Source organism: Agelaius tricolor, unplaced genomic scaffold (assembly GCF_023055355.1).
Source record: "Agelaius tricolor isolate 1412-34295 unplaced genomic scaffold, bAgeTri1.0.p SCAF_13, whole genome shotgun sequence".
Taxonomy (NCBI): domain Eukaryota; kingdom Metazoa; phylum Chordata; class Aves; order Passeriformes; family Icteridae; genus Agelaius; species Agelaius tricolor.
Genome location: NW_027269273.1, coordinates 2,877,740 through 2,902,660, shown reverse-complemented (window position 1 = coordinate 2,902,660; position 24,921 = coordinate 2,877,740). Strand labels below are relative to the sequence as shown.

Sequence of the window (24,921 nt, the reverse complement as noted above, 5' to 3'; positions counted from 1 at the left end):
AATAATGTTGCACTGGGAAGCAGCATTAATGTAGTTTACTGCATATATTTCAGGACTATCCCAAATAAAACTGTAAAGGCCTAACCTAAGAATGTTCTCACCTTTTAAAATTCATCAATTTGAACTCGATCCTTCTGTTGGGATGTATAAGCATGGGCCAAAGCTGTCCTTTCTGCAGCAGAGTGAGATCTGTGTATCTGAAACTTCAGCACCATCTCAGAAAGCCAGCGGCCACACATCTTTCTGAGGGGAAGCGTTGGACTCTCGGGCTCAGACTGGCCCATAAGTGAATTGGGAACTGAAGGCACGTTTAATATTATCTCGTACCACGGCACCAGTGGCGGAGGTGGAGCCGGGGGCGGGACAGCCCTTGACAGAGTGGGAATTCCCGGCGGGTGCGGCTGACAGCGGCGGCTGCGCCCCCCGGCCCTCAGCGCCCCTCGCGCTCCCTCACGGCGCGGGCCCCGCCCCTCCCCGGGCCGCGGCGCGAGGAGCCGCGCGCCGCTTCGCGCCTTCAGCCCGCGCGCGCGGGGACCGCCCCCTCCGCCGCCTCCCATTGGCCGCGAGGGGCGCGCTGGGCGGGGCTGGCGGAGCGCGCGGCTGTGCTGCCGGGGCGCGCGGGGCTCAGGGAACCGAACCGAGCCGGGCCGAGCCGAGCCGAGCCGAGCCGAGCCGAGCCGAGCCGAGCCGAGCCGAGCCGAGCCGAGCCGAGCGCCGTACGGGACCTGCCCATGGCCGAGAGGTAGCGGCCGAGCGCGGGGAGCCGCAGCTGGGCGGAGACGGCCGGGAGCGCGGGGGAATTGAACTTGCGAACCGCTCCCGGCGCCGGGCAGGGAGAGGCGGGACGGGGCCGGGAGGGTCGGCGGGACGGGGCTCTGAGGGCTGGCGGGGCGGCACCGGCCTCCCTCGGGCTGGGGAGTGCCGGGGGTAGCCGGTGAGGGGAAGCCGCCGCGGCCGAGGCTGTTCACGGCGGGGTCCCGGCGTGGGCTCTGCCCCGGCCGCCCCGCAGCTCCCCCAGGCATCGCTCGGGGACAGGAGAGCGGCAGGTTTGGCCGCTCTACCTCGGGGTTTGGCTATTGGAAACTGAACCTTGAATATCAGTTTTCTAATCAACTTCAGGTAGTAGGTAAAAATTTACTGCACCATGTTCGAGGTGTTTGTGTGGCAGCGAGAGTTCATGCCTGCAGGGAGATACAAACTTTCTCCCAAGCACAGGGTTTGCAGAACAGTTATAATTAGTTTACTATTGCTTATGGATATGTTGACACAAAATTGAAGCACTAACTGTAATAAATAGCAAGTTGCTTAATATTTAGAGAGGTTTCCTACACTCCACCCGTACAGAACTAAAAAATAAAAAAAAAAATCCAACCAAACAAAATATTTATAAAAATTGAAGGGGAGTAAAATTTGGTTTCTATTTGAAACTTTGAATTTGAAAAATTGAAGCTTTCCCCCTTTTTGCATGTAGGTTGGCTGTTTTCAAACAGTGCAGTATTCTTTGTAATTAGCTGTTTGTAATTTCAGTTTTCAGAAGAAAGTGGCTGACTCGCCTGATGCGATCCTGAAGAATGGGCTGAACAACAGATACCGTGTGCTGGAGGTCAGCGTGATCCAGAGGAATGGAAGTGACCCTGAGAAACACTTGACAATTACAGCCTCCCCCTCACTGGAAGATACAGAACTGTGCATCCTTAGGAATGGCTGGTAATCTGCACAGATGTTTGAAAAGAGCATGAAATTCTGGATTATTTACTCAATTTTGTTTGTGTTGTCTGTGAGTTGAGTTTTACGGCCTTAAAAGTGATAGGGGATCCTGAAGGAATCTTTGTTTAATGTAATATTATCAGTATGCTAGCATAATGGATATCATCTTGAGAGACCTGATCTCAGGCAATGTGTGTTGAGTGGGCCGTGCTACCTTGCAGTTTTGTCATTGTAAAAATGTCTTTATTCACTCTCAGGATTCCTTTAGGTCAACTCCTTAGAAGGACCCAACCCAGCATTTCAAAGAATGTTGAATCTGCTCTGTTAGTGTGTTATTTCTGATGCATTGTCTGTCATTTGCAAACGCTGATTGTGTGGGTGTATTCCCTTGCAGGGAGTCTGTCCCCGTGGTTCCAGGGGACATTGTTCATTTGGAAGGGGAGTGCAGCACTGGCACGTGGGTGATCAGTGCCCAGAGTGGGTACCTGGTGCTGTACCCAGACCTGCTGCTGTCGGGCACCACCATCTCCAGCAGCATCCGCTGCATGAGGAGGGCAGTGCTGAGTGAACGCTTCAGGGTGAGTGCTCATTGCACACTGCCTGGGAGCTCCTGTTCCCCTGGCACTGCTGCCTTAGCTCAGTGTTAAATCTGCCTCTTGGAAATGGCATTATTAGCAATTCGTAATGTTTACAACACAGAATCATTTGGGGTGGACGCTGTCTCTGGTTGAGCTTCTCTTGTCTTTTTGAGAATTGCACCTGAAATAATGCAGTGCTCTTTAATGCAGCTACTAGGCTAAAGAAATGGTCTTTCCACTTATAATTCTGTTAATTTTTTTAATAATCTCTTTCCACATTTTGTGTGGATATGAATCCTTTGTGAGGGATATGCTTCTTGCCATCCATATGAAAATATAACCATACTTGGCCAAGTTAACAGCTTCTGAAAAATGTGGCTAATTCAGTGAATAATTGGTGTGGGCTAACTCTGGAGTCTGAATCCAGCTGCTATATCTTGACAGGAGGACGAGTGGTAGTATCCTTGCTGATGTATGAGAGATATTAGTGGTAGTATCCTTGCTGATACACGAGAGATATTTGTGGTAGTATCCTTGCTGATACATGAGAGATATTAGTGGTAGTATCCTTGCTGTTGTATGAGAGATATTAGTGGTAGTATCCTTGCTGATACACGAGAGATATTTGTGGTAGTATCCTTGCTGATACATGAGAGATATTAGTGGTAGTATCCTTGCTGTTGTATGAGAGATATTAGTGGTAGTATCCTTGCTGATACACGAGAGATATTAGTGGTAGTATCCTTGCTGATACACGAGAGATATTTGTGGTAGTATCCTTGCTGATACATGAGAGATATGCTGATAAATAGAGAAGCAACAGCTGCTGGTCTCAGCTGATGAAAACTTCCAGACATGATAGGAATATAAATCCTAATTAATAAGGAAATTTTAATGGAGTGGTAAACAGCCTGGCTGGGAACCTGTGACTGGAACAAGAAAATTAAGAACAGGAGATTAAGCCCATGAAATGGTCTTCAATCCTTTATTAGAGGAGTAAGGGGGATAAAATAATTGCTGGGACAATGCACAGGGTCCTGACTGGGATAGCAGCTGTTGTGAATGGAATCCACTGGTCTGTGAGAGATCCATAATACCACAGTGTTTAGGTTCCCAGCTGTTTGGTAGTGACTCATGGAAGGTCATTTACTACCACTTGCAGTTCTTGTGAGTCTCCAGAGCCCAGCCCTGCTGATGGGTTCTGAGCCATCTTGGTGACACATGGGATGATTTTGCTGTTTTAGCAGACAGGAAACTGCTTCATGCAAGAAATCTGTGTAAGATTCCAAAGGTATGTATTTGCATTAGGAAATGCCTGCAGGCAGAGCTTTCTCAGAATTTATTTTAATCTGTGCTTTTTTCCTTGCTTGCCAATCACATAGAGATTGTATCCTGACATTGTCAGGCTTGGGATAAAGCAATAGGTGAGACCCACTTCAATTCAGCTGCTCTCACAGGCAGGTTTGGCCAGATAATCATGAGTGAGGTGAAAGCTGTCATGATCTGGTAGCTAAATAATGCAGGCCATGATGTGCAGCAAAGCAAACCCAGAAATTTGCCAGGGAAGTTGGCATGAAATGGGCACAAATCTTCAGCTCTGGTGACTTCCCTTCTGTTGCAGGGCGCCGAGCCGGGCTCACCCCAAATGCTCATTGGGACAATTCTTCATGACATCTTCCAGCAGTCAGTCACCAATGACCTGACACAAGAAAAGGTGCAAGAACTAGCAAATAAAATTGTGTATGGACAAAAGTACCTCAAGGAAATGTAAGTGGCATTACAGCATTACAGTACTCATTACAGTGAACAGAAGAGCAAGGATATTTGAGCTGCTGACCAAAGTAGGAGTTACTGTGGTTCTGAGCAAGACTAAAAATCATTATGTGTGGAAGACATAACACTTTGAAGTAGCAATTTAAGTAGTACTTTAAAAAATGTAGCACTGGTATCAGGAGAGTGTTCTGCCAAATGACTTTGCTTGATGGAAATTAGGGATCTTTTAATAAGATAATTCCCCATTTGATAGCTTAATTTTATTTGCCTTCCCTGCTGAGCAACTTCTGTATATCTGAACCACTCTTTTGCAGTAACTGTATGTGGCAGGGTTTTTTTTGCTTTTAGGCCAAGCAGGTTGCAGTGTTTGTGTCTGTAACATTAGATTTCCAGGCATCTCCCAAAGCTGATTTGAATGGGACAAATAGTTAATTATGATCCTCAGCAATGAACCTGGAACCTTGTGACTGACCAAGAATTGAATTTCTGTTAATTTCATATCTTTATCAGGTTACTTAAAGTCTCAGTTGTCAGAAGACCTTTAACTTATTTTCTCTGCAGAGCTAATGGAAATGCTGGGCAATGCTTAGTATTTCCCTCAGAAAGTGGGAAGATGAATGGCTGGTAGTTTTAACATTTTACTGCAGGCTTGATTAAAATACATTCTACTCATGTAAATTAAAAATCATTATATATAGACTGTTTTAAATTGTATGTTGGGCAATATCAGTATCTGTTGACCCCAGATGAGTCAGAAGTTAAAGTTGTAGTGGCAAGATTTATTACTCTTAGTTCTGTTATGAAGATAATATTTTGAATTGTGGCTGCTGAAATGCCTTTATGTCCCTCTGGGCCTGCATGAAACTGTTAATTTGCAATTCCTTTTTACATATGTAGGCTACTGTTTATTGGGATTGAAAAATAAGTTGCATAAGTCTGCTGCCTGTGGTCATTTGCACTCCTATGAACCTTTTTGTGCAAAATCCACTCTGTTGCTGTAGAATAATGACATTATTTCCAGTGGTTGCCAGCACTGAATTATCTAATGCCACACAATTACATTCAGTGTCATGTTCTGTCAAAATGCATGTAAGGAGCAGATGAGGATATCCAGACTAAAAACAAATGGTCTTTTAATTTGTTTATTCAACATTGCATGACTTGTAGGAATAGCCATATTTAAATGCACGAGTCTGCTACTCCTTTCCTGCAGTCAAACTGTTCATTTTATTTCATCACATCTGCCACACTGATGCTCTCACTGTGCTGTACCTGTTGTTTCAAGGGTTACACCAGAAATAGATGTTCTGGTATAGTATATCTCTTTTAATAGATGTTCAGTTAATAGTTCTATGAATTGAGTTGAACCTCTATGAAACTGTTGTTATCTACAGTTTATAGATATTTATAAGAACTTGACAGTTACTTCCAATGATCTTGTTGCTACTTGAGGCAAGTCTCTTTAGTGCCAACAGCAGATTTAATACTTTGTTTCCTTCATGTGCATGTCTTTTTTTTTTTTTTTTAGGTATCTCTTAAATGTGAAACAAGCACAGATAATGCAAGAAATAGAAGAATATTTGCCATCATTTTTTAAGTGGGCAGAAGACTTCATGCACAATCCAGCAAACCAAAACAAAATGCAACTGAAACTGTAAGAAGCCAGAATTAAGTTTTAAACCCTTCTATGTTGTATATCTTGTTTAGTTCACTTGAAATGTTTAGAACTCCTTATGCACATCTGTTGGGTGATTCATGGCCTCACTGACTGTAGAGCTGCGCTTGTGCTGCATGTTTAGCTGCCTTGGTGAGTACTGGGCAGGACATGAAGCCTGAGGGGGAGCTGACTTCAAAATCTTTAAATCCTTGTGAGCAGCATGGTACAAACCTGAGCTTTTAGTGAGCAGAAGAGCAAGGATTTTTGAGCTGCTGACCAAAGCAGGAGTTACTGTAGTTCTAAGCAAGACTAAAAATCAGAATGTGAAACTATTAGTGAAATTAAGTTCTTGACTAATAACAGATTCCTTTGGTGAAATGATGATTTTACTCAAATGCTGCTGAGCTCTTCTTGTCCATGGCTTCTTGCTGTTAATTGTAGTAAGCATAGGGTGGTAAAGTTTCAGTGAAATGGCAGCTCTGAGCAAAACCTGTATGCTACTCTCACGTGTATGACAGAGTGTGGTTATTGAGAAAAGACCAAAAACTATTAAAAACAGTTTAAAGTCTCATTTTAACTTTGAAATATAGGTGAATAGCAAAACTAACTGAAGTTAGTTTCTGATATGTTGCTTCCTCTGTTAATGGGAAGAGTAGTTTGAGTGAGACTTGATGCATTTTATTTCTCAAGTTAGTGCCTAAAGGGCACTTGTAATGCAGAAATATTATATATTTAGTTGCAACACATTTTAATGTTTAAATATTAATAATAAAGGGAAATTGTTAATTTCTGGCTTAATTTTCTTCCTAGGTCAAATGGTGGAAAAACAGAAGATGTATGTTCTAAGATAGAGGTTGTAGATATCTTGGACATTGAAGAGAATATCTGGTCTCCCAGGTTTGGGCTAAAGGGCAAGATTGATGTTACAGCCAGGGTGAAAATCCATTGCCAGTCTGGAGTACAGTCTCGGGTAATGCCTTTGGAGCTCAAGTCTGGCAAGGAATCCAACTCCATCGAGCACAGAAGTCAGGTACAGGCACCAAATGCCTCATTTCACTGTCAGTGCTCTGTGCTCTTTTTTGTTAGGTGACCTATTTTGTCTTATGAGTATGAAACACTTTGTATGTGTTATAATCTAAATTCATGGCTAGCTCATGCCCAAAGCTGCTGGTATAAAATTAAAGTGAACTTAGTAGTAAGAAGTGTATACATTTACCACATTCAAGCACTCTTATGGGCTTTTTATCCTGAAATGTCTGTTCTTTAGTCTCTTCTGAGTACATTCAAATATGAGGTTGAAGCAAACTGTTTCAGGAGCTGGAGTTATACATATTTCCATATAGCTGGCCTGATTTAGAAAGGTGGTAGCCTTGATAAAAGGTTTTAAAGATGCCTTTTAATTTAAATCCTTGGTAAAGTTACTACTTGCAGCTTCTAGAAGACTTGTGATAATGATGGCTGTTTAGCCATATAAATTGTGGAATAACTAAATACACTTTAGAATGTGTTTTGTCTTTAATGCTGGGCTGGTTTTGACTGGGGTTAGCAATGGTTTTCCTGACAGGAGATAAGTGTGGGCTGTATTTTGGGTTTGTGCTGAGCACAGGTTGGTAACACAGGGATGTTGCTGTTGGGGCTGGGCAGGGCTCACACAGAGCCAAGGCCTTTCCTGGGGGTGATGGGAAGTGAGGGGACACAGCCAGGACAGGGGACCCCAGGGATCAAGGGGGTGTCCCAGACCATGTGGCTGCTCATCACACTCACTGTCTAGGGTGGGGGAAAGGAGGAGGAAGGGTTTGGGGTGATGGAGTTTTGCCTTCCCAAGGCACCATTCCATGTGATGGGCCCTGCTCTCCTGGGGGTGGTTGAACACCTGCCCAACCATGGGAAGCTGTGAATGAATTCCTTGTTTTGCTTTGCCTGCATGTGTGGCTTTTCTTTTCCATCTTAAACTGTCCTTATCTGAACCCTCAGCAAGGGTGGGGACGTGAGTGAGCAGCTGTGTGGTGCTTGGGGTTAAACCACAGCACTATACTGGAATAATGTGCATTGCAGTATGTAAATATGTATTTATGTATAATGCTTGCAGGTTATTCTGTACACATTGCTGAGTTTGGAGCGGAGAGTGGATCCTGAAGCTGGATTTCTCCTTTATCTGAAAACTGGTACAATGTATCCTGTGTCTGGGGCTCGCATGGACCGCAGAGGTGAAGTTGTTCCCCTTCTCTGGAAACCATCATTCTCTTCAATATTACTAACATCTTTCTGTATAACTGTAAAGTTTACTCTTATGAAAATAGCTGTACTTGGGGATACTTCACTTGTTCTAATACTTGGGGATACTTCACTCAGTACTAACATTTATGTTAAAAAATCAGTTGTTTTATTAATATGGTGCAAGGACTTAGTGAATAATGAGTTCTTAGTTGACTAAAAAGTTGATAGCTAATTACTTTGGAGGTAGAAATTGTTACAAGGTAGAAAATAGCTGTACTTGGGGATACTTCACTTGTTCTAATACTTGGGGATACTTCACTCAGTACTAACATTTATGTTAAAAATTCAGTTGTTTTATTAATATGGTGCAAGGACTTAGTGAATAATGAGTTCTTAGTTGACTAAAAAGTTGATAGCTAATTACTTTTGAGATAGAAATTGTTACAAGCAAAACCATCAGTTTAGTTTATCCTTTTCTTGACAGAATTAATGAAGTTGAGAAATCATGTGGCCTTCTACTTGACACACAGTACCTATAAATCTGATGTGGGAAGGCAGAATTCACAGCTTGCTGCTTTGCCTCCTGTGATTGATGACAGTCAAACATGTAAATATTGTTCCCAAATGCACAACTGCTTTCTGTACAGCAGGTAAAAAAAAAAAGTCTGATTAATGTTTTTAAATGAGATTGAATAATTGTATCTTTTGATATAATAATTTCATCTTTGTGATTGACAGTTTTGTATATATTGAAGACTTTTCTACCCCAAATGAATCTTCCACAGATTTCTCTACAACTTTTATGGTTCAGCTCCTGATTTCACAGAGACTTAATATGTTTGCTCAGGTACACTTTTTGCAAGACCAAAATCTGAGATAAGTCTCAACAAAATACTTGATGACAATAACAGATCTCTTAAAAAAGCTATATATTCCTGCAGCTCTCTGCAAGAGGCAATCTCTGGGCCTGAGTTCTGGCTGGAGAGCCACTTTTTCAGGTTCACTCTGTAGAAGATTGTTTCCCTGTAGGGTATGACACAAGTAAGACATTGATACTACTCTGCTGAAGTGTTATTGCATCTCCTGGTCAACACAAGTAGTGAGCAAATATTCCATAAAATTTCACACAAAGTTATTGTATTGTTCTAACTGCTGTTACAAGTTTTAGTCTCTATGCTGCACAAAAAACAACCAGAATTGTATGTGGAAGAGATCAAATGAGGTTTGTTAGAAAAGGAGAGCCTTGGGGGTGGTCTTGTGGAAATAGAATGCCTGATTGTTTTTAAAATTAGAGGGGTCAAAGTGTGTGTTGAGAGAGCTTTGTGGGGATACCTGATATGTTTCTGTGAAATCCTGCTTCTAAAACTCATTTGTTGCAGCAGCAGGATATAGCTGGAGAGCTATTTACTTCTGGAGAAGCTTTTGTCTCTCTGGTTGTGTTTTGAATGTATGACTTGGTATAATGTCTATTGATATTTAGTTTTGAAAAAAATTACTTGAAATTTGCTTGTGTATTAACTACTAAATCTCCATTGCTTAGCTAAATATCAAAATAGTATATTACAATAAAAGGAGTAAAAGGTAAACTCTGTAAATCTGTAAATGTATATGTTACTATCCTTGAAATGCCTTTATTTGGTCTTTGATTACCTTACTGCCCTTCAAAATGATAGAGATGATGTGAAGTTACTCACACAAGATTATGCATCTGAACAAGGGATGCAGATTCTACTTTATTCAAGTAATGATAAATGAATCTGTCTGGGATGTTACAGTGGGTATTTGGATTGTTGCTATGCACAGATGGGCTTGCAGGTGAAAAAGGATGCAGGCTGAGCCTCTCTGTGGCTGGTTCTGTCCCTAGGGCTGTGGAGCAGAAGATGGCCAGTGTGGCCTTTCCTCCTGCTTTGGTGCCTGTCATTGACAGAGAGACCCAGCACCTGAAACCCTCCCACCTGGAGTATTTCAGCCTCTGGTATCTGATGTTAACCTTGGAGCTGCAAAGTGGAGAGCATAAAAAGGGATATAAAAATATATGGATGACACCTTCTTTGGAAAGGTAAGTTTAATTTCTAAGCTCATGCCAATGATGCTTCCTTCCTTCCTTTTGTTTGTGTTGTATTTTGGTTTTGATTGTTGCTTGTGGGTGGTATGGTTTTTTAACTTATGGGGTTTTATTCTTAATAGTTCTCTTACAGAGAGGATCTTAATATTAAAATATCTCTTTTTTGAATACCTTCAGAGAGAAGGCTGGAGATTGTGTTGGAAACATGATGAGAGTTGATGAAGTCCATGAAGTTTCTGAGGGACAGTACCTACATTTTTTCCAGCGTAGAAATGGTGCCATACCTGGGACAAACCTGTTGGTTGGTGATCGAGTGGTTGTGAGTGGAGAGGAAAAGGGTTTGCTTGGTTTGGCTACTGGCTATGTTAGAGAAGTCAGTGGAACAAAAGTCTCCTGTTTGCTGGGCAGGTAATAGGATAAAAAGAAAAGTATCTGTTTGCAAACACTCTGGCACTGCCTTGAGGAAGGGTGCTGCTAGGTGTCCAAAAAGCTGTGACATGTCCTGACTCTTCCTACTGGTGATGCCTCAGGGTTTAGCTTTTCTATTTCTCAGATTCTGTGCTCCTTTAGTGTGTAAGTCTAGGCTTCATATTAGGGGATGGTGAGCTCTCTGCACAGAGTAGGGAGGCAAAACAATTCCTGCTCTAGCTGGGGACCAAGGACAAATGATCCAAACTTCAGGCCCAAGAGTGCAAACAACTGGACTGAAGAGGGAAAAACAAGATTGATGGGACTGCCTGGGCTAAAGCTGGAATTGGACAATGAACTGCAATGTGCAAATAGAGCAGAACTTAGGAGAGACCCCATGACTGGGTGTCCATTTTGTGACCATTTTGGTTCATTTTGGGTGCAGCCCTGGCTGGGCTCTTGTGCTGCCCAAGGTGCATCCATTGAGATCCTTTTAATAAATCCCTGCTTTATTCTTGAGCTCTGTCTAGTCTCTGTTCCAGGCCAGCCTTCACAAGGCCTCACTGGCTTTGGAGTAGTACCCTTCAGAAATTCTCTTGTCTTGACTGAAACTGCCAGTACCTGGTATAAATGCCTATCTGTTTACCCAGGTGGTTTGAATAAAAGCACATTATTACTCTATTGACTTCCATCTCTAGCATGAATCTATATGGATACAGTGAGGACTGTGTTAATAGTAAATTTCATTGTTCAGTCTATATTGTGTTTAAGTTTGGCTTATGTTTTATTGTCCCTCATTGGGGTCATGCTTTCTTTAGATCAGTTAATTGTGTATTTCAATCAGCTGTTGCTTCACTCTGGGATCTCTGGAAGATATCATTTAACATGTAGTAATAAGTCCCTAGTCAACATACAGCTGGTAAACAAAATTATTTCATCCATGTTCTTGTCATCCTTCAGGGATTTGTCAAACCTCCCCAAGACCACTGTATTTAGGTTGGATCATGATGAAGGAGATGTTGGTACAGGAGTCCCTTTTAAAAATCTTTCTAAATTGATGAAAGATTGCCCAGTCAGGTATGAAAAATCAACTTAATTTCACACTTTCAATATTTTCAGATGAAGTTTCTCAAGTGGTAACTGTTATTTGAACTCAGTTTTGTCTTGTTTTTATCCACAGTGAAAGGCTCCGCAACCTGATCATTGACTTCCAGAAACCATGTTTTATTCAGCACTTGAGCTCTGTCCTTCCTCCTGAAGCAAAGGAAACTGTTGCAAATATTTTAAAGGGTACAAAATTACTTTCCCCAAAATGCTCTGCTTAGTAGTATGTTTCTACAGCCAAAATATTTATCATGCTATAAATATAAGGAGTTTTTCCTCCTTGGGGGTCCTGTCATAGTTCTCAGCTTAAAAATTAAAACCAGGTTCTTACCTTGCATGTCTTCCAACTAGCTGAAGGCTCATTTAATCACAGGAAGACCTGATCAGACCCTTGTTCACAACTTTATTTTACTAGAGGCTGCAGTGTGCAGTTGCAGACAGAGGGCCATGTGATTCCCTCTGTAACCTTTACAGGAGGAAGGGACAGAGACAGCTCTTGGGATGGAGGGAGAGGAAGGAGATGGGCTTTGGTGGAAACATTCACTTGTGTAATCAATCACTCTTGCTAACTTGTTGACAAGTGTCAACATAGTGTCATGCTTTGTGGCATTTATTTAAAAACAAAACTAGTTTAGGTATGAGGCAGCATCTTGTATTTGGTGGAAATATTTCCTTGTGCTCTGACAGAGCTGCCTGTGAAAACATAAATTTAACTGAGTTGTCTTAGAGTTCTTAGAGTAAATTGAATTTTCTATAAAAACTCAATTTGAAGTTTTACTTTGCTTGAGCTTTGCTTAGTCTAAATAGCTGAAATGCCCTTGCTTTGAGCTGTGTGTTTGGATGTGAAAGTGGTATGATCAAACACACGTGCCCAGACACAATATGTGGAGGTGGTCAATTAAGATATTAGAAAAAAAAGTCACAAAAGTCTAAAAATAAAAACGTTTTCAGTGACTTATTTCTAGGACCATAGTGCAGAGCTCCTACTACTTATCTTGTGTATTATGTTTAATGTCATATCTTCATTAAAACCTACAGACTTTGCTCAGTTCTTTTCTCTATTAAGGGCTTTAGTGAAGGAGGAAATTACAATTTTGCTGTGACTTTAGTAATTATTACAGTTTTGCTGAAGTGTAATAATTCAATTTTGCTTTTTCTTCTGAAAGGTCTAAATAAGCCTCAGAAACAGGCAATGAAACAAGTGCTACTTTCAAAAGACTACACCCTTATTGTGGGTATGCCTGGAACAGGAAAAACGACTACAATATGTGCTCTAGTAAGATCATGTACCTTGGAGTTTAATTTTTTTGGTGCGATTTAGAGGATAGAATTAAACCAACTCTGTAGTGTCATGGCTTCATCTGACAGTATCTGTATAACTTCAAGGAAGAAAATACACTTCTTTTTGCTTAACCTATATTTGGTAGAACTAAAATTGGATTTTGTGGAGTAGGATGGTCAATTGCTTGTGTAGGAATGTATGTGGGAGGGAGGAGATTGAAGTGTGATATTTAATCATTTCTGTGATGCTTTAGTGTTAAAATTCCTTGGCTCTAAATATCAGCAAGTCTTCAAGTCCTGAGTTATAGCTCAAAAGAGGAAGTAGCCAGTAGTACTGGCTTGAGCAGCCACTGTGGATTGCATGAACCTGTGGGGCTGCATCTATGTGCAGTCTGCTACCATCTCCTCTAGCTGGTGCTTCTCTTCTCCAGGAAAGAACTGTAGGAGCATACTGCCTTCAGGCTGTGGGCTGAGTGAGGTTTTCATCAAAGAGCAGAGTTAACCTGCTTCCATTTGCCATCAGCTCATGGAAGGAGGAGGCAGGAGAGCTGCTGCTGTCTTCAGACCAGCCCATTGCCCTGAACCTCCAGGGGCTGCATTGCCATGGAGAGCAGTGCTGTGGGAACAGAGGCTGCATGGCTGCTGCTGTCTTCAGACCAGCCAGGGGCTGCATTGCCATGGAGAGCAGTGCTGTGGGAGCAGAGGCTGCATGGCTGCTGCTTACCCTGGGGATCTTGGAGTGCAGTTCCTTGGGAGTGCACATCCAGGTTTTGGCTCTGTGTGAGCAGCCTTGTGAGCCTGCTGGCCATGGGAGCCCTCAGGACTGCTGCCCACATTGTCAACTGACACATCTGGCCAGAGAGACTGATACAGACCAGGTCATGTTTATTATTGGCTCCCTCCAAAACCCTTTGTGCTTTTCCCCTTAGCAAACCTGGGATTGTTGATTCTTGTAGATGAATCCTTTTCTGCTTCTCCTTAACAGCTTCTCCTTTTCTTTCCCTTTGCCACTCATTAGGTGAGAATTCTTTCTGCTTGTGGCTTTAGTGTCCTTCTGACCAGTTTTACACACACAGCTGTGGACAATGTCCTGCTGAAGTTGGCCAAATTCAAAGTTGGTTTCTTGCGCTTGGGGCGAGCTCAGAAGGTTCACCCCGATATTCAGAAATATACAGAAGAAGAAATCTGCAGGTCCAGATCAATTAAGTCTGTAACAGACTTGGAAGAGGTCTATAATAGTCAGGTGAGAAAAATGTTTTCTTGCTAGTCCTTCAAATTATTAAAGATAATTACATTAGTATTTTGTTTGGATGCTGCAGAGAAGGAACCCATCCCAGGGGTGTGCACTGCTGTAAGAAATCTGGGCTGAAAGAGATACTCAACCTCTGCATTGTTTCAATTTCTTTATAGCCAGTAATGACCTACATTAAGTCTGCAAGTTGAGAAGCTTTGTTTATGTCCACACAAAGTAACTCATCATTGTAAGTAATAAGCCCCAAAGACTCCACTGCTTTTCTCTGACAGAGGTTTTGTGAATGGGCTGCTGCAGCCTCCTTTAGCACTATTTACATTCTGCTGCTCTTTGTCCCTTCTCCCTCCCACCGGTGCTCCTTGTGCCATCAGTACAATCAGCAGATGGGGGAGAGGAAGTGGAATGCTGTGGAGCTGACCTGGCCAAACCCTTATTTCTGATTATTTCTTAATATTTCTTTTTAGTGCTGTCTGTGTGAATGTTAATGCAAACCATAATGGGAGCTGGGTCATACAAATCAGTGGCAGCTTTAAATTAAATTCACTGAAAGAATAAAGTTTGATGGGAGTTGGAGTGAATGCCAGCTTCACAAAAGCTGCCATTTACTTTTTATTGATAAGTATTGCTGGGGAAAGACTGAAGTCATAAGGGGAATGAATTGGCATTTCTTATTTTGGTCATTTTGGGTTGCAGTGGAAGCACAGTGGTGGGGAGAACTGTGCTGCTGTTGTTGTTTTATCTTTTCTTCAGTCTTGAAAAAAAACCCCAAACCACCTGATTTTTCACTGTAGTCATTTCAGCACACTCCATGAATTGTCCATGAATAGAACCTGGCATCACTCTGAACACATGACAGGAACAAGTTGTTTGCTACAGTCTGCTCTAAAGCTGGTTTTGTTTGTCACTTGCAATTGATACAAGAATGTGTCAGGCCAATATATATCTAAGTGATGTTGGTCTGATTTCAAGGATAAATAATTTGATTTCTGTTATTTTACAGTTTAGTTCAGTTTAATGGGAAATATTTTTTCTTTTAATGTGGAGAATACAGTGCTAAAGGATGTGAAATGTATCTTATCCTTGAAGTGTGTCTCAATTTTCAGCCAGTGGTAGCAACATCTTGCATGGGAGTAAATCACCCCATCTTTACTCAGAAGCAATTTGACTTCTGCATTGTTGATGAAGCTTCCCAAATCAGCCAGCTCGTGTGCCTGGGCCCACTGTTCTGCTCCAAAAGGTTTGTGCTGGTGGGGGATCATCAGCAGCTGCCTCCACTTGTGCTGAATGCAGAAGCCAGGTAAGATAAAATGCTGCTGGACAATTCCTAGTCACAGGTTCTGGGAAGGCTCTTGCAGTGTTCTGATTGACACATTTGGATTTTTTGTCTTTGTATTGTAACAGAGATCTTGGCATGAGTGAAAGCTTATTTAAAAGGCTGGAACAAAACCAAAATGCTGTTGTCCAATTAACTGTGCAATACAGAATGAATAGGTACTTTCAACATTTATTTACTAAAATGTGTTCTTGATGTGGGATTGAAATGGAGAGATTTTTATGCCTTTTCTTGTTTTTTTACCTCTTTAGTAAGATTATGTCATTGAGTAACATGCTGGTATATGAAGGCAAACTGGAATGTGGTTCAGAGAAGGTGTCAAATGCCACTGTTAACTTGCCCAACCTAAAGAAATTGAAACTGGACCTTGGGGATGCTTCAAAGTCATGGCTGAAAGAAGTTCTTGATCCAGACACACCTGTGTGTTTTCTGAACACAGAGAAGGTAAAGTTCATTTTGCTCTTCCCACATGTAAAACTTCATTCAGCTTAGGTTGGGTAAAACAGGGAACCTCAGAAAGTGTTTTTCCAGCATCATGTGAAGTGTGCAGCACACAAAAACATCCTTGGCATTGTTGGCAGAGCTGAGCAGGGTGGTACAGCTGCTGCTGGAAACATCACATCTGAGAACAGCTGAAAACTTGAATTCAGATACTGTTTCAGAAAATATGGAATGGACTTTAAACTTAGTTCTTCCTATTCAAAGTGTGCAGCCCTACTGGCTGTCCTTGCCAGCAGGGAATGGCCTGATTTCCAGTGGCTGAGGGTCAGTGGTGGCAAAGCTGTGTGCCAGTGGCAGCAAAAACTCCAATTCTCCATGGGGTTTTGCAGATGTTCTATACATTGAAGTATAAGGGATGAATAAACTGGTTTAGGTCCTTTCATGGAGACCCAGAATTTTGCTGGGGAAGTAAAAATCTGGTGCAGATAAAAATTCTGCCAAGAAACTGGCTTGCAGGAAAAATGAGGAAGAGTTTAAACACTTGGGGAAAAAGATGAATAAATTAGTACCTGTTTGTGGTCTCTCTACTTGTCACTGTAGTTAGTGATTGGATTATGATTTGAGTCTTTCTTCCTCCTTAACAGGTTTTATGTTGATTCCTATTAATACTGTGTTTTGCCTAGAATAGAATAGAATAGAATAGAATAGAATAGAATAGAATAGAATAGAATTAATAGAATAGAATTAATATAATATAATATAATTTTGATATAATTATCAGCCTTTATGATCTTTTATGCTGACCCTGGTCAGAACTCACCAGTGTTTCTATGCTCTCTGACATTGTACAGGATTCATGGTTTTTCTAACAGTTCGATAGAATCTCTTCAATGACCTAAAAACAAGCAGTGTTTATTTTGATGGCTTAGAGAAATTTCTAAAAATGTCTAAACCAAACAGAGACATTTTCCAGGGATGCCTGGACAGCTGCAGTTCCTTTCCCAGCAAGGCAGACAGTTGGTCCCAGGGAAGAGGCCTGTTAATAGGAATCTGGCTGAACCACTGTTTATCTAATAATCATAGCAAAATTGCTAATGAAAAAGTGGAGTTTCTGTTCCATTTTTTTTCTCTAGAAAGCCCATCTCAAGTGTAAGACAGCTGTCCTCTTCATAGAGCCAGGAGGAAAGTTTTTATTTCCAAAATATTCTAGATTTGTTGAGACATGAGGCTCTAATGCCATTTCTCCTTTTGGACTTCCTGTCAGAACTGCATGTATTGTGGCAGTCATGAAGGGAGAAATGAAAAAAAACTACTGAACATGACAACCAACAAAACCAGCTTTTATTTCCTTTGACTTCATAGTAGGTTTTTTTCCTCCTGTATTGTTTATAGTGTAACCAAGAAATGCTTATGAAGTAGACTTAGGGGAGGGATATAAACAGAGAGAGAAGGAAGAGGAAAAAACACCATGACAGCACCAGGAAGCTCACATTTATTATGCTGGCTTTAAAAAAAAAAAAAAGAAGAAAAAGCCTCTATTGTTTTCTGCTTAACAATGCAACAAGTTTGTGACAGCAATGGGAAATCTATTTATTTCTTTTCTGCCAACCCCTGTGTCAGTCTGCACTTCTCTGACAGCTTGGGGCTGGTGGTTGGAAAAATGACATCCTTGATTTAGGGCAAGTCTCCTGAGAATTTCTAGGCCCAAGTTGTTTTTGTTGGTGGTTCTGCTGATGTCCTGTGGGAACAGGGGAAATATAAATGTAAGCATGTGTTACCATAAGCATGACACAGCTTTTAGAACTTCTTTCCTGAAATTATTTTAGTGTAGTTTTTAGCTATACTAATGCCAGTGTGGTCAGAAATTAACTGTGCAGTTCAACAGTGCTCTTCTGCTTGAAGAGAGCTTGAGCACAGAGGGTTTGGAGGCTTCAAACACACTTCCATTGCTATTGCTGCTACTTCAGAGAAGACAGGAATCAAGCAAAGAGAAAAAAATCCCAAACTGTGACACTACAGGGACAAGAGTTTGCATCCTGAGCTTGTTGGCCTCATTCATACATGATGTAGAGAATGGGAGGTAATAGTTAAGAAATGGTAAATCCAGTGAATATTTCAAGGTTGGGAGTTTATACTACAATTTAATACAACCATTTTGGATAGTTCCTGCTGTAGCTTTAAATGTAGGCTTTCAAACATTTGAAAAAAATTAGCCTTTCTGCCATGGAATGAAGAAAATGCCCTGTAAATAATGCTGTATGGAGAGTGTTAAAGCAAAAGTCCTGTGTAAAATATAATTTGCTCTTTTACCTTATCAGCAGGAAAATGTCCATTTTTGGGTTTTTTGATATATGATGTATAATGCTGAACTGTAAAGTCAGAAGATTAAGTTTGGCAGTTTCTTAAGGAGACAAGCTAGTGCTAGAAACTTATTTTGGGGATTGTTCCAATTTGTTTTGCAAATGCAGTGTTCTGAAGTTAATTCACAGTACAGGCTCTTCTGTTTAGTAAAATTTAGCATTTAACTTTACTTCTTTACTTCATACCATCAGTATAAATCCACATATGACTCAGTGAGCTAGGGACAGAACACAGCACCCCATTACAGACAGCAAAAGTCATTGTTTTCTCTTTGTATTTTCAAAGGTCCCAGCAGCAGAACATGCAGAAAAAGGTGGCATAAGCAATGTAACAGAAGCTAAAATAGTGCTTTTCCTCACATCCTTATTTATTAAGGTATCTTTTACTTTATTACCTGCTTTGGAGGGAAACCTTTAATATTTTTACATTGCTTTAGTAGTGGTGACTGAATGTGTTGGGTAGCTCTCTTGGGGATAACCTTAAAGATAAATTTAAAGATAAATTGAAGGTTGGTTTCATGTCAGTGTAGTGGGGAGCCTGAGGTCTGCATTCCCTTCCCTGTCCTTGCCTGCTTGGATCTGAGATGCAAAAAAAACAAACGCTGGATGCCAAATTCTTTTAAGAGATGAGGGAGGGGAGAGGATTTGCCTTTGTTCCTTCTTTCATCCAGAAATACAGAGCAGGAGCTCCGAGTGTTCACCTCACAGTCTGAAGAAGAAAGAAAAATGAGGATTTCAAGGATATCTGTCTTTGTGCCAAGTTAAGACAAAGCTTGGGAGCTTGCAGTAACTGATGTTTTCTATCTCCTTTAGTTAATATTTGTTACACCTACAGTTCCTTTAGTTTAGATACAATATCTTGCAGCACTGTTTAAAAAAAATTAATTAGAAGAATCTTTCTGACCATACTGACTTTCCCAAGCCAACTGCAGTGACAGATTTTTTCTCTGCTTTCTTCTTCATTCAGGCTGGCTGTAAGCCCTCAGACATTGGCATCATATCCCCCTACAGACATCAGTTAAAAACCATCACTGACTTGATGGCAAAATGGAAGGAGAACAGAGTGGAAGTGAACACGGTTGACAAATACCAAGGAAGAGACAAAAGTGTCATCATTGTGTCTTTTGTTAGGAGCAGTATTGATGAAAATGTAAGTTGGTCATTTTAACTTTGTTCCTCTCGGGGTCTCTCGCTGGGCACAGTGACCCCGAGATACATTGGAAAGTCTCTTTTCCCATCCTGGGCTTGAAGGAGTCAGAGCCCTTCCTTTCTCAGTCTCAAGGTTGTTTATTGTATCTTATCTATAAAATTCTTTCTCCTGCCCTGCTGAGGTCGGCTCAGCAAGACAGCCCAAGGCACTCTGCTTCCCTCCAGGGCAGTGTTATCTTTTTATACTAAAAACTATGTGTACAATATTTACAATTACTTCCCAATACCCATCACCTGTGTTAGACAGTGAGCTTCTACTCTAAACCATAATCTAAAAGTGCCAATGTCACAGCAGAAGATGGAGGCTAAGAAGAAGGAGAAAGGCTGGACACGCCCAGATCCCTCCATCTTGCCCCCCTGAATCCCCATTCTAAAAACCCCAAAATCTCCTTTTTCACCCTGTGATTAATTCACTATCATCCTACTTAATTTGTCATGGCTTGCATGGCTTCATACAAGGTTGGTAACTTGCTCCATGGGTCATAATCAAACCCACAGGGGCATCTTGGGCTCTGTGCCAGGGTCCCTGAGCCCCCTGGCAGGGGTCTGGCTGCTCAGGACAGCCAGAGGGATGTCCTGGGTGCTGACATGTTCCAGTCAATTTCAGCAGTTTAGATGCATTTTGAAGATGAGTGGTTTATGTCCATAAATTTTTCCTATTCATGGTTTAAGTAGGGAAAATAAAAGCAAGTGGCATTTCCTTTCCAGCTTGGCACCCTGCTGAAGGACTGGCGCCGCCTGAACGTCGCCATCACCAGAGCCAAGCACAAGCTGGTCATGGTGGGCTGTGTTCCCTCCCTGTGCTGCTACCCTCCCCTGGAGAAGCTCCTCTGCCATTTGCAGTCCCAGGCAATGATATCCTTTTTCTCCATGCTGCTTCGGGAAAGGGGAAAGCTGGGATTGACTCAGGGAGATTTGAGGTGAGAATGGGAAGATCTTTGATTATTTAGGTTATACTTTTAACAGTGATTGGTACACAACACAAAATGTGCTGATTAGATTTGCCAGAAGTGTACTTGAGATCAAGCTAGTGGATGTGTTTAGAACCTTCTCTGTCTTCAACAGCAGAAAAAGTCAATGCTCACTTGCAAGTCAACTTGGCCATAATTTTTTGATTTCGAGGCCTGAAGTTTTAATTTTAATGCTTTTGCATTTTTTCCTGTGATCATTTTGAGTTTCTTGGCATCTTAACATTAGTGTGATTTCTTTCTTCCACTCAACACATCTGCTTCATGAATAATCTTGGTGGAAAGGAAAGCAGTGTCACTTTCAGATGACTTGGTAATTTTTTCTTTCTCTCTGGCATTGTACTGAATAAGCTTTAGCTATTACTGTTTCCATCTCCTGTTTAAACAGGAAAGAACCTTGTTAGCTGCTTTCTTTGCAAACACCATGCATATTCAAATAGGTTTTTGTGAAAGCCAAGTGTTAAAATGCTTCCTTAACTTGCTACATCTTGAATCTTCCAGCCGGGGCTCATGAAAGTATCCACAAGTGTAACATCTTATGAGTGGGAAGATGGAAGTTTTACAGGACTTTGTATCTTCTGCTGTGTTTAATGTAAATAGCTGGGAATTGGGGTGTCAGTGCTGATGTGCACTCTTCAGCCTGGAGGCAGCCAAAACAGGAAGCATTCAATTATTTGGAAGTTTCCTTTCAGTAGAATAGCAGATATTACTTGAAAAAGCTGATGGTTACAGAACTAAAGCACCCAGCTTGTGACAAACCAGAAATATGAAGCACTCTGTTCCTTCCTGCTGGATATTGCTATATTCTCTTACCTTGATGAACAGTTACCTGCAGAAGTGACTGGGGAAGCACTTGAGGAGGAAGGGAGTGTAGACCAGTGTTGTACTGAGTCAGTTTTCTGGGCTCTATTTGGTTTTAATAACTTGAAGATGTAGTTTACATACAATAATTCCATTTGTTAGTATTCCTAATTAAGGTGCTGTGTTGTGCTGTTTGGAAAAAAAACCAGAGAAAACTTCTTCCACTTCTTCAAAACCTCACATTGTCCTTTGAAGTCTACTCCTGCTTTTAAAAATGCTGAAGTCTTTTATATTTATATACATAATGTAATTAATCTCTCATGTGAAGATCCCTTGATGACATTTCTAATCTCTTGATTTTGCATACCTCAGGGAGAAATGCAATGCTGATTCACTTCATCCCCTGTTAATAATTTCTGTGTTCAGCAGACCAATCTGAAGTGAAATGCTTCATGGTAGAACTCTTGTTTTCAGTTTATCTGACCTGTAGTCTTGAAAACAAAAAGGAAACAAAACTAGACATGCAGCTTGGTGACTAAGAAACTTACATGCCCAGGTTGTATTTTTTTAAAGATGATGGCATATAAACAACAGAAAACACCTTTTACTTGAGAGATCTCTGTTAGTTTCTTTATGCTACCTCATATTTTACACCGAAGAGGCTGAGAAGTTTCTTTCCAAGGCTGTTGGTGGAAACATCAATTTTTTGATTCTTCAGAATCATTAGCATTTGTTTTTTCTTGGATCAATGTCAAGTAGCTGTGTGCATACAGTTGCAGACAAACTTGTTAAATGTGGGCATTTTCACCCTTTTAAACTGCTCCCTAACTTTTTGTAATGTTTGAACTAATAAAAGTTGCTGTTGGTTTCATTAAAGTTGTGTATACTTTGTTAACACTTTGCTTTATACAAGGCAAATACTTAGAACAGTACAACAATAATTTGAAAATCTCCTCCTTTTTCAGGTGAAAATACATGCTTCATCAACTGTGCCTGTGCTCTGGGTCTTTCAAAAGATGAAAAAAATAGGGTAAAATATGCTCTTTATTATAGTAGTGACAGCAGAATACCTTTTTAGAAGAGATTTTCTTTCTGTGTGTAGAAAGCTCTTAAGATTTCATTAATCTGTTCTCTTACACCAAGCAATGCGTATCCAGGAAATGGTTTGCATGCTATTAAAAACTTAATACATAAATTAAAGGTATTGCCATTCAATCATGAAAGTGTATGAGAAACAAACAGAAGAATCCACTTACACTTCCCTGTCATGTGGTAAAAATTAGACTGAGCAGCAAATCCTGAGCCTACAGGTGAAATCGTGTTTTGCTCTGGTGGTCTCAAACAAAATTGAGATGTGATTCTCTAAAACACTCTGTGTTTCAATGAATATACAGCAGGTGAGCATCTTTTAGCAGTAAAGGATCACTTTTTTGTGTGCTGCCTTTGAAACAGCTTCCTCATCCAGAGGCGGCCCTTGGTGCTGCTGGAACACATGCAGATGTTGCTGGGATTCCCAGAAATGAATAAAAAAGGAAGTAAAGGAAGTTGTTTTGGGTCAGACTAGCAGGATCAGAGTGTGACTGTTTCAGAATTGTTTGATATTTAAATGTATAGGTTCCTTTTTCCTTGTAAGAGGTGGGAAGGGTGGCTGTAAGTGTCTCTGTCACCATGGGCTGTGGTTTGTCCCTTGTCCTTTGGTCTTTCCTTGCAGGCCCAGGCAGTGACACCCTCTGTGCTGTTCAGTGCAGTCTCTGAAGCTGGGCAAGGAAAATAACACACTTTTATTTTACAGGTTGCTGGTTAGCCTTGCCCAAAAAGGTGAGAGGAAAGAATAATTATTAAGCAAAGCATATAGTAGTGCTTAGGGTGCAGTAAGCATCAGCTGAGATCCCATCTGGACGTGACAAATGTGCTTGGTGATAAACAGCTCTGTGAGTTTTGGCTCTTTTCCAGCCAGATTCACATTCCTGGGCTTCTTAAGATTAAACCCCAAAAACTTACTTTTTTTTTTTTTTTTTTTTTAATGCTGGTTTCAGTTCCCCAGCACATTACCTTTAAAGGTACTAAACTCACAGATTTTTCTAGAAGGAAATTATTTATTCTGATACATGCTACAGAATTATTATCTGGAATAAATGCTAGGGATTGAAGCTTCATGTCACTACAGAAGGGCAGAGAGGCCTCAAGGCTTCCTGTGCCCAAGGCTGCCATGGCGCTCTTGCCCATCCCTGCGGCCGATGCCGCTCTCCGGGCGGGCAGCTGGGGCCGGGGCAGGGGGGGCTGTCGCGACAGGGCGATTGGGCCGGTGTGGGGGGGCTGTCGCGATAGGGACGGGGGCGGTGCCCGGGGCGGAAGGGCTGTGGCGATAGGGGCGGGGGCGGTGTCCGGGGCGGGGGGATTATCGCGATAGGGGCGGGTCCTCCCGCCGCCGGGGGCGCCGCGCGGCGCGGGCTGAGGGCGGGAGGAGCCGCGGGCGCTGAGGGAGCGGCCGCGGCGGCGGCTCCTCCTCTCCAGCCATGGGTGAGCGGGGCTGCGGCGCCGGGAGCGGGGCGGGGGCCGCGGGCCGAGGCTCGGCCGAGGGGCTGCGGGCAGGGAGCGGTTCCGGGGGGAGCGGGGCCGTGTGGGGCCCGCAGGGCGGGCGGTGCCCCGGGTGCGGGAGGGCTGCGGGCGGGGAGAGGCCGGCGCTGCCGCAGGGACGGCGCCCGCAGCCCCCGGCCCGAGCGGCCGCGCTCGGCTGCTGCCCGGCCGCGGAGTCGAGCCGCCTCACGGGCCCAGGCTCCCCCCTCGGAGCCGGCCATGCTGGCCAGGCTGGTGTTACCTGCGAACAGCCCTGCCGGGGAGGCTGCTGCTGCTCCGGGGAGCAGAGCCCTGCAGAGCTTGGTCTGCTCTCTGTAATGCCCCTCGCTCTGCTCCCTGTAATGCCCCTCGCTCTGCTCCCTGTAATGCCCCTCGCTCTGCTCCCTGTAATGCCCCTTGCTCTGCTCCCTGTAATGCCCCTCGCTCTGCTCTCTGTAGTGCCCCTCGTTCTGCCCCCTGTAATGCCCCTTGCTCTGCTCCACGTAATGCCCCATACGGTACCCAAGCGGTGGCTGGGATGTAGGATTTCACACTGTGGTGTTAAATTCTAAATCTTGATTTTAAATTTTAAAAAAATTGCTCGCCATTTATATTTTTAAGAAGCAGGTGAAGAAAAACATGCGGGTGGATCGCACTTTAAAACAGATCTAGGATGCATTTCGCCTCAGAAAGAGCAGGCGAGGGCTGGTAATTGAAAGGACAGCAGACATAGAAATCTGTCTGAGGAGGATCGGCTCCAGGAGTCAGAATGAGGTCACCTGACAAAGGAATTTTCAAGAAGGCAGGATGTGTAGCAAGGGAGATCTACCCACCTGAAGTCTGCATTGAGCAAGGCGTTTCCTCCTCTACCACTTGTATTTAATGCTGTCAGTAGCAAAGCAAATAAAAAAACAGCCTGCAGAAAGGTGCTGTTGTTCCAGCCTCCACCTGGCCCGAGGATGCTGTGCTGGTGCTGCTCTGGTGGAGCTGGTCAGTCCCCAGCAGCTGAGCAGGAAGGAAGGAACACACAAAGCACTGAGCTGTGGCTCCTGGCTGGGTACAGTTTTTCAGAGCCCTGTCTCTCATTATCTTACTGTTTCTCATGTCTCCTGGGGTTTTCTGTGGAAGTTCTGGGGAACTATAAAATCAGTTTTTTAAGGCTGTTACATGTACATAATCTCAGTCATTGTTTTTACTGGAAAGCAGAGGGG

At 42.5% G+C, this 24,921-nt stretch overlaps 2 protein-coding genes across 6 annotated transcripts in view; both read left to right on the top strand.

The window, feature by feature from the left end:
* The first annotated feature begins 594 nt into the window (after positions 1-594).
* DNA2 (DNA replication helicase/nuclease 2) lies at positions 595-21,968 on the top strand. The gene is made up of 21 exons (XM_071438398.1): positions 595-742; positions 1,528-1,707; positions 2,102-2,285; positions 3,907-4,052; positions 5,587-5,712; positions 6,526-6,745; positions 7,805-7,922; positions 8,417-8,582; positions 9,797-9,991; positions 10,175-10,405; positions 11,366-11,482; positions 11,586-11,695; positions 12,676-12,785; positions 13,809-14,033; positions 15,146-15,339; positions 15,444-15,533; positions 15,627-15,819; positions 18,463-18,552; positions 19,144-19,326; positions 20,094-20,240; positions 20,839-21,968. Exons 1-21 carry the CDS (start codon positions 732-734, stop codon positions 20,893-20,895), a joined length of 3,093 nt encoding a protein of 1,030 aa, XP_071294499.1. The 5' UTR covers positions 595-731; the 3' UTR covers positions 20,896-21,968.
* A 1,576-nt stretch (positions 21,969-23,544) lies between these two features.
* The window catches only part of RUFY2 (RUN and FYVE domain containing 2), a 28,475-nt gene continuing 27,098 nt past the window's right edge, over positions 23,545-24,921 (top strand). For 2 of the 5 annotated variants that reach the window (XR_011681011.1, XM_071438387.1), the window contains exon 1: positions 23,860-24,767. Coding sequence is in view for 4 of the 5 variants with exons in the window: in XM_071438387.1 (XP_071294488.1) it covers positions 24,593-24,767 (175 nt within the window). In the remaining variant the exon portion in view is untranslated. Of the gene's footprint in view, positions 23,675-23,856; positions 24,768-24,921 lie in introns of those variants that run through there. The other 3 variants (XM_071438389.1, XM_071438388.1, XM_071438390.1) reach the window with 3 other exon arrangements.

Coding starts and splice junctions, on each gene's coding strand:
- DNA2 (XM_071438398.1), top strand. Junction 12,786..13,808: donor CGACTACAATATGTGCTCTA/GTAAGATCATGT, acceptor GCCACTCATTAG/GTGAGAATTCTTTCTGCTTG. Junction 15,340..15,443: donor GTGCTGAATGCAGAAGCCAG/GTAAGATAAAAT, acceptor GTATTGTAACAG/AGATCTTGGCATGAGTGAAA.